Raw genomic sequence first — 9,767 nt, forward strand, 5'->3', positions numbered from 1 at the left:
AGTCTGGTCCCATCCTCTCGACACCCTCCCTTCAGATACTTGTACACGTTGAYAAGATCTCCTCTCAGCCTTCTCTTCTCCARGCTRAACAGGCCCAGCTCTCTCAGCCTTTCCTCATAAGAGAGATGCTCCAGTCCCCTAATCATCTTTGTGGCCCTTCGCTGGACTTGCTCCAGTAGTGCCACATCCCTCTTGTACTGGGGAGCCCAGAACTGGACGCAGTACTCCAGATGTGGCCTCACCAGGGCTGAGTAGAGGGGGAGAATCACCTCCCTCGACCTGCTGGCAACACTCTTCCTGATGCACCCCAGGATACCATTGGCCTTCTTGGCCACAAGGGCACATTGCTGCCTCATGCTTAACTTGGTGTCCACCAGCACTCCCAGGTCCTTCCTCCCATATTTTTTTTAATCTATTGGTCTTGTTTTCCTTTCCTTTGCTTTTCTACCCTGAGAACCTGAGAGAGGAAACAGCAGCCGACGACCAGCTGAGTGTGGTGCTCCTCTTTGTCACTGAATGGACCTCCAGCATGGAAAAACCATCAGTGGGGAAGACCATGCCCAGTTTTCAGTGGCTTGGGTGGCATGTCTGGCCCAGCAGAAATACTGTGTAGCTAGGTTCCCTTTGAGCCAGGGTTACTGCTTGGGGCCAAATGTGGGCTTACTCTTAGCAGTGCTGTGCTACACGACTGCTCCAAGGGCACAGAGTGACTTCTAGCAAACAACATCCAACTGCCAGCCCAAGGCTGGCAGCAGTTTTGGCAGGGGCTGCCATCCTTACGCTGCCCTCTGCGCAGCTCAGCCGCTGCAGGTATGCCTTAGGTTAGCACTACTGCACCAGCCAACCAAAAGTAGCAAAGGAAAGCAAAACAGCCTCAGAAGTGGCGGAGTCGAAGACCTCTGCCAGCCGGACTGGTGCAAGATGCCAAGGTGATGATCTCATAGGTGTAAAACCTTCCTCGCACTGTGACTCCGCAAGGCCACTGTCTCATGAAACTTTTTCTCCAGCTCCAGTGGACACGTTTTGCTGAGCTTCCGTAGCTTTGAAGAAGGCATTATTTCAATGCTGCCTTCAACACATTGCTCACCCAATGTCTATACTACACTATGTGTCCTCAGCCACAGATTCTCAGTCTGCTTATGGCAAGATGGAGAAACACTGCACTCATGACATGCATTCACTAGCCTTTTGGCAACCATGAGGTGGACTGACAAATTTAGATACTGACAGCTTCATTTTAACAAGCTGTTAGCATGACTGTTTTTTGTGGCTCTTATGCTAATAATCTGATGTGCACAGCTTTTGGCATACCCTCCCTTCCCCTCCTGGAAGTCCAGTAGATTAAGTTAATCTCTAATTGGAGACAGGTTTTGTTTAGATGTAATTGCTGCTGTTTATTATTCAAAACATTCATCCTCTAATATATTCAGATGGATCTCTTTTCAAGACTGGGCTTCTACATTCTCTGCTGCAATTTGTTTTATGGCATCATGAAGTTCTAGAACGGGATTTTGGAAAAAAAAGGAAGTTTGCATTGCAATGAATTTTGCACCTGTACCAAAAACTAGAGTGACAACAGTGTTTCCATGTTTTTGAGAGATCTATAAGCTTTGCTCCAGAGAAAGGGTGTTAACATGAAAACCGAGCTATGTAACCTATTGCTCATATTTTGACTCAAGCTTTTTACTAATTTGATATTTTCCTTACCAGTGTAAATTTCCTCCTACMCAGAAGCTCATAGAATGTATTAATCTTAGGCATTTTCAGAGAGTCTTTCTTTTGTCTTGTTATAGTTACATTTTTGGAAATTAATATAATGGGGCTTTTTCTCCATCTTTCATCTTATCTGGCATGATTACACCAATTGTACCTGACAGACTAATATTAGGCTATATATTCATCCTGTGTAGGGTTTCTAGTAGTTAAGTCAGGTTACTTTACAAGTTTGTAGCATTTTCAACCATTTTCTTTTCATATAAGAGCAGCGCTTAATTCACTGGTTCTGTCTTGTAACTGGGTCAACCAARATGGACAATAATTTGTTGTCAGGGTGTTATTTTTGAGACACATGATTCACAACTGATTTCCTAAAGGTCTTGAATTGCTGCTGAAAGAAAGCTAAACCTACTTTTTTCATTGTTTACATTAAATGCTAATTTCTCTCCTCACAAAGAAGCAAAAGCCTGAAAACAATAATTTCGAATCTTATTCTTCCCTCACCTGTTTCAACACAGAACCGCTGAGCTCAATGGAAATGCTTTTTTATTTCCTCTAGGGTCACTCAGAAGAATCAGACCCTTCATTTTCAAAGCCGCCTTTGGCTGTACTGTACAGAAGGCACAATTCAGTTTCTGAATGCTGATGTTAATAAAAGCCTAAAGAATTAACACAGTGATAGCTGCTCTCCTGCTTGTCCTCATTCATTCCAGTGGACTCCCACAGGTGAAAAAAATAGAAGATGTGTTAAGTAACCAGATTTTCTCTTTTTAGTCATTTTGCTGCAGTCAACCTGCTGGAATAGCCTGTTCTTACTAACAAATAAACAGGCCCGAAGTTTAATACGTATTCTTCTTTCTACAGCCTTACCTCCCTACACCCACCTTCTTTTTCTCAAGCTGAGAGCACCACAGCACTGTTAAAAGCTTGGGCTTTTGATCTCTGTGCAGATAAATGAGCTGAAACAAATAAAACTCAGTTCACAAGAGACTACCAAGACATCTGGTGGAGTTATTTTTCTACGTAATTAGACCAAGTGGTGGTGCAATTCCCAAATGAAAGTTACCTTCTCGCTTGATACCCAGTTATTTTTCACAGCCCTCAAGACAGCACTAAGTCCCACTTCTCTCCTTGCATGTCACAAACTCTATTGATTACCAGTCTTCCCAGACTGGAACAATCATACCTTTGACACAGGCTTGTTTACAGCTCAAGCTTTTAACCCCCTTTTTTTTGGTACTATGAGGGTCCTATTTGTCTTCCCTGAATGTCAGTGGGATTTCTGATATTGAATGAGGAAGGATGGGGTTCTTGGCTTTTTTTCTTCTATTCCTTGCTAACCTAAGGTAGTTCTCCTTCATAAGGACTCTGTGGAGCAGGAGGAAGAGTATAATGGAGTAATCGGCAGTTACTTGCTCTGGATCAATACCCTGTTCTAGGCTGTGCCCCCACGTGCTTTCTCCTTCTTTCTTGCTGGAAGCTGATTAAATTTCTCCTCTTTTTCCAAATCTCCCTAGCAAAACACCATTCTAAGAATAACCTAAATGCTTGTCAGCACTTTGGCAAGAATGTGTTTYTTCCTCTGTGACTATGATACAAGGACCATCCCTGTGCATTTGTGACACAGGAGAGCTGAACAAGGAGTTGACTTGGCCGAGCGCTTCTCTTTTGTTTGTGCTTGGTTTTATGTTTTCAAAATATGATTTTGGTTCAAACTGAGCAGGATCCTCTATAATCATGTTTTAGTAGCTGACGTGGATGCAGACATCACCTCTGTGCTATGACAGCTAATGTTTGGCAGGACCAGGCACAGAATTCACACCTATATTAAGGGTAAAGAGAAGTAGCTGTCCTATGAATAGTTGCTAGATTACAAAGGTGGGCTTGATATGAATGCATTTTAATTTTCTCTCTCTCATCTCTCCCAAGATATAATGCAAACTCACCAGAGGTTTCATCTACTCTCTCATCCACCACATGGTCCTTCTGATGGACCCATTCGCTGTTGCACTTGAAATAGATCTGCGTGGCAGGGCTCGCTTTGCAGTACAGATTCACGGGCTTGTTCTTCACAATGTAAGCTTCTTCGGGTTCAATGAGGAAGTGAGGCAATGGCTCTGGAGGATCAGACGGAAAAGTTTCCGGAAGTTCATGAAAAAAATCATCATCTGCAAAAACAAGACAGAAAGGACWAATGAAACAACCAAAATTCAGCTGTCAAAGACTTAAAAGCGCTTTCTGAAAATTTCAAAAAAAGTGTACKTTTCAAATAAAAAGTTGTCTTGGGAGAATTCTTGGACTGAGGTGTAAATGCACAGTTGTTTTCAGACTAGAAAAATTTGTTCTTTACATCCTAAGCACTCTTTCCACTATGTGATGTGATAGAAAAGTGCATATTCACACGACTGGGAATGTCCCTTTGTTAACATCACTGGCAATACTAGCAATAAAACATTATGTTAGTGCTTGGAAGAATTGCCTGCAAAACTGTAGAAAGAAATAATGCAAACTTTTGGAGGCTTCAAGGTCGCACTTTTTAATACTGACTTATCATGATGTTTAATCAAGTGCATGCACGTAGCTAGCAATGGCTGAGGATGTKACAAATAGGAAACACGCCTTTCATTTTAGATCATCAATTTGAAATTTACTCTAAGGGCAAAAGACTAAATGAATGTCCAGTCTGTGGCTCGTTGTTCAGTCTCTGACTTTCTTGTTAAGACTGCTAATGAAAATGCCAAGCTTYGGCTTATTTGTCTGTTTTGCAGTACAGTTGTCTGTGCGGTCCCTGCTATAGAGAGGAAGCAGAGGCTGTGACGCAGAGCAGAGGAGCCAYGAGATGGCACAGCTCTGCGCCGACGTGGACCCATGCTAGCGACTTAAGGAAAGCTCTGCACCTCTCCGGTGATGCCAGGAATGAATAAAGTTGATACGAGAAGTCTGGAGAAAGGGGAGGGGAGGGAAGGGGAGGGAAAGAATCCAGCACTGAAAACACCTAATATGTATGTATTTTCCTTTCTCTCTCTCTCTCTCTCCCTCTTCACAAATCTCCTTTTTATACCCCTCTGCCCCTTTCTATAGAGGAAATCTTCTACACCAGAAAGCACCAATTCAGTGGAGAATCAGGCTCTTGCTGTGCCCTTCCCCTGCTGCTGTCACTGCTCAGGGATGCTGGAGACGCTCACGGCAGTAAGGGGACGGAGGAGCACCAACTATTGACAGATCCATCAGCAAGAAGCCGACAGGCCTGAAGGCCTTATTCAATCTCCTCTTTTCCGCCTCTGAAGCAGTTATCGTTATACACAGTGACGGACGTTGCTGATGATCAATAAAACAGCCCAGAACATCAAACTAAAAATACTGCGGAAGGCTGGCTACCTTCTCCTTGTCAGTCTTCATGAAGACRAAATGTCAGGCAGCTCTCTTCCCTTGCTCTAGATATACCTGTGTCGTCTGGGTCYGCAATTACAAGGGGCATGAAAGGCTCTCCTTCCAGCCACTGCTTTTACCGAAAGACAAGAAAGAACAATAACAGTTGAAAGAGACTGGAGGAGAAGGCAATGCGGTGCCCGTCTACACAGCTACATGGAGACACACYGTACATCTTTATTAGGCATGGGAATACCTTACCCAGCAAAAGGTTTTGTGAACCTCTTAACTATTTATGAAGAGAGCATGTGTAGTTCRAGTACACCAGTTCCTCTTTTTTTTTTTTTTTCCATACTAAATTAAAACTATTCTTGCTCTTCTGGGTGTCTCATTTTAAAAAGGGTAACAGGCCTGACTCACTGCAGCATTACTCCCTTAGAGTTATTAAAACTGAACTGGTGCAAGGATAGAAGAATGGGCCACTAAACAAGGCCCACTATTTTTCATGCAAAGGAAAAATTTGCGACATAGAATAACAATTCAACTTCCATCTCCAACTAATCTGGTCCACCTAAATGCTCTAAATAGTCAAATTTCATTTTTACCACTTTTCCCTCCTTCCTTCTTTTCTGTGGTCAGAATGAAAAGGAAGGAGGGAAAAGTGGTAAAAATGAAATTTGACTATTTAGAGCACTTAGGTGGACCAGTTTTTCATTCTTTTCATTCTGATCACACCCGCCTCCTTTTTTGAAATCCCATTTCCATTCCCCGTTAGTATTTCTTGYTCCATTTTGCTCTCCAGTTTCTCAAAAGAGGAAGATGAGTTACAACAAATGAGTCTCAGTCAACATTTGGATTCATGACAACTAAACATGTTTGAATTAAAGCAAGAGGACTTTCACTSTTCCTAATACCCCTTATCCATAAGGGTATCTCCCCTCTCTTTCCCGCTGCTTCCCTTTCTCTCTTGGACTGCTCGCACGCAGGCTGCTGCATATACATACACAACCCAGAAGCATTAGAGATGAATCATTTCCCCTGAATTGCCACAGGACGTATCTTTTTCTTCTGGTCATTTAATTGCAAATCAGTGAGCAGACAGATGGAAACTAACAAAGCACACATATGTTTTATAATTAAACAAGTATTGCTTCACTAATTTCTGGTGACTGGAAGAACAAATGTATTTTTTTTCACCAATAGATCTCTGCACATTATCAAAGGCAATACTTATGCTGCCTGACCAATTAACTGTATCTTATCAAAGATGYAACTAGAAAGTCCAAAAGGAGGGATCAGCAAGCTGCAGAAAAGAAAAAGGTGTTTTTCTCATTATTTCCTCAGTGCTGATTAATCAGCCTTGACAATGTGTGTAGGCTTTGGGTTTCCCTCCTGAAGGTAAGCGTTTCTAAGGTTTAAATACTATTTTTAYGTTCAAGTGGATTCACAGTATGGCCTAGTACACTACAACCTAATCTCACTTTTCAATTGCGGCTACAGCTGTTTCTCCACAAGGTTGGTATCACATGGTCTATTATAAGCCAGTTTTCTTACTGGCTACAGTAAGAAGCATATTCTACAYAGAATATGTACATACATATGTATGTAGAATACAGCATATTCTGTAATTCCACTTTACTTTTTATAAGTAATAAAGCCCAGCTTTATTTTTCCACACTCTTTCTCATTGCTACCGAGAGGCATCTGAACCTCTCTTAGATGTTGGATAAGAGATGGAAACCATTCGCAAATTGTCGCACAACCAGTGTGTGCAGAGGCTGTCTTGTTCATAGAAACTGGCATCTAACAACTGCACTTTTAGAATAAATTTAAGATAATAGCTGAGACAGAATTTAAAAAAATAATTTCTATATGGGAGTATGCTCATTCAATCCTCAGCCCCAGCATTGCTGTTGTTAGTAGTAGTAGTAGTAATAAGAGTGAGTTAACTTTTTTATGGAGAAAATTYTTGAGAAGAACATCCAGAACATGAACACGACTAAATTTTTCTGTGTTCTGCAGAAAAGAAATCGTATCACAAAGCCAGTCCTATCCCCATTAGCATTCAGGGTCTCCAAGCCATGCTACTCCCGGCTACAAGGTCGCAGGCAGCTTAGCAGCCCGTGCGACTCCCAGCTGGACCTCAGCCCGCATTTCCATCTGAAGGGGCGCCTGGGGGCCCCTACGGCAGGCAAAACCCAGCGCGGCCTTGCAGCACAGACCGAACCGACGTGGGTTTGCATCGTGCTGCAGCAGCGTCCCACTGCCGCGCGGGAGCGTTCCCCACCTGGCTGGGGACGACGGCTCCAGGCAGGCTCCCACCCAAGGCGCTGCGGGACTTTGGCCGCCAGCCCCGGCTATGCGGCACCCGGCCGTGGTCCCCTCTCCACCCCGCGCTGGGCTGCTCTGCGCAGCCCCCGACACTGGGGGGTACTGAGAGGAAAGAACCTGAAATCCCATCAGTCGCTTGACCATCCGTAGGTACAGCTGCAGGACGCCTTGAGGACTGTAGGTCAGTTTGCCCGCTGATCTGGGATACCCTTTTGAACATTCAATTTCTCCACAAAGGAAAAAAAAATATTTTTTTTAAATTTAAAAAAAGATCAAACCATCAACCTCAACAAACATTTTGGATCCAAATCTTCCATTTAATTTTTTATTATAATAATATATTGTTATGCTTTTGTTTTAATGCTTACAGTAACATGAAAGCAGAATTGTGATGGCATAATTATATAACAAAATATTCTTAAAAATCAAACCCAGATATTTACACCTGAAAGTGTCAATGTAGGACAATTTGACCTTGCTGAGATTTTTTGCAGCTCACTACCAACCAAACTTTTAGCAAAACTGAAGCAATTTCATGAATCTGAATTCATGAAGCCACATTTTCTAACAATGTAATAAACACTTCCATCAAAATTTCTCCTGATCGGTTCCAGCTAAGCACAGGTCATTCCTCTCTCCTGAGGAAGACCAACTCTGACTTTGCTTTTCTAGGGGTTACTGTGTTATAATTGTGTGCCCCAGTGCATCTGTTTCGGTAATCTAGATGGGAGTCAGCTCTCTCCGTGTACTCTGTCTCTGTACAAGGGGATAAATCTTGCCTGAGACTTTGATCTGAATCTTCCTGAAGGTTATCACTGGATATTTAAATTTCTTATCTCCTGGCAGTGTAACAAAGTGGCAAACTTTATATATCGCTTATTTAACTCTTCTAAGGAGTTAAACAGTTCCTCTGTCTGGAGAAAGAAAACACAAACCAAACCAATTTAAACCTATCTGTGTAGATACAAACACTAGAAATTCATGTTCTTGATTTCCAATCATTATGTCAGCATCATGTGCAGCAAGTCCCCTTTACTACCCTGCTTGAACAAAAAACCCAATATGAAGTCCACACACTTCTTCCCTGTTAAAACAAAACCCCTTTTTTGCCCAGTAACTTTGAACTGCAAGTTTACTTCTGCAATATGTCCCATTCATCTTTATTTTCACATAATAAAATGTACAGCCCATCTGTTGTTATTGACTGATCTATATTAGCAAGACAAAAGGCCTGATTAATGGTACTGCTAAACCAGTTTCACTCATGCAATTCATTCATATTAGGAAAATAGATTTACAAAAGCCATTTTAATCTAAAAAATTTAATTTTGATCTTTTATTTTAGTTGCTGGCCTGAATTTAGATATGCTGTCTTACTTGCCTTCTGTAGCATCCTACCACCGCATTTTTTTTTAAATGCAAGTCAAATACAAACCATATAGGAACAGGTAAAGTGTCACTGAAACTAGCATTGGTAAAATATGGCATGGAATGTCATATGTAAGAATTATAGCTTAATTTTCACTTAAGGTAAAAGAAATCTTTCTCTAAGCCAAGACCCTTTTGATTTTAAGAAAGGTCTTTATTCTTTTCGTGCTTTGTTTGTAAAACTGTACATATTATTAGCTCTTCATGCATAACAAATATAAAAGGAGATTTTATGGTATCCTTCACWTTTTATGGACCAGTACCCCAGCTCTAATTTGTGGCAGGAAAATATTGTGCTCCGTACAMCAATCTATTCATCTCTAGATCACTAGTTTTATTACTATATATCAAGCTTTAACTCTCATCAACCCAGCATATAACTCACTATATTTCTGAACTGCGAGACTTAAACTATTATTGCTTATATCATAATATATTGGACCATTATCTCTTTGTGTGAGACCTGAAGCAAATTCTTCTCAAATGGAATTGACTTCCGAATGATTCAAGAGCAATTTCAAGGGAATGGCTGCAAAGCTAATCCCATTTGCATTTGGATGCCCATCGCTCGGCAAGATCAGTCACGACGCATTGCAAGAAAGGCAGCTGGAGATAACCGTATGGATGGGGTTTCTGTCTGGTTTTTAATATCATGATTAAAAAGCTTTCTGGAGCAACAAGTACTGTTTACTACGAAATTAACAGCAGGTGCTAGCTCTGCGAGAYGGCTTTAGCAGGATGGAGGTAATGGTTTGTTTTACAGCGTATACATTTTTCAGGAAGGGAAAATTATTCAGCCGTAAGGCCTTTGGTCACAGACTTGTCTTTCACCCTAGGAAGGGCATGCAGCATTATGGTGCCACCAAATGGGAAGCAAGGAAGCAAAAAATTTGCCAGGCAAATCCTGTACGCAATACAGTTTG

At 41.7% G+C, this 9,767-nt stretch overlaps 1 protein-coding gene across 1 annotated transcript in view; it reads right to left on the reverse strand.

Moving 5' to 3' along the window:
• Window positions 1-5,194, reverse strand: part of UNC5C (unc-5 netrin receptor C) — a 94,794-nt gene extending 89,600 nt beyond the window's left edge. Inside the window, exons 1-2 of the mRNA XM_026084195.1 lie at window positions 5,161-5,194; window positions 3,663-3,884 (exon numbers count right to left, since the gene is read on the reverse strand). Of these exons, the coding sequence (XP_025939980.1) occupies window positions 3,663-3,884; window positions 5,161-5,194 (256 nt within the window). The remainder of the gene's footprint in view (window positions 1-3,662; window positions 3,885-5,160) is intronic.
• Window positions 5,195-9,767: the final 4,573 nt, after the last annotated feature.

The sequence above is a fragment of the Apteryx rowi genome, unplaced genomic scaffold (genome assembly GCF_003343035.1).
Source record: "Apteryx rowi isolate R43461 unplaced genomic scaffold, aptRow1 scaffold_63, whole genome shotgun sequence".
NCBI classification, from domain to species: Eukaryota; Metazoa; Chordata; class Aves; order Apterygiformes; family Apterygidae; genus Apteryx; species Apteryx rowi.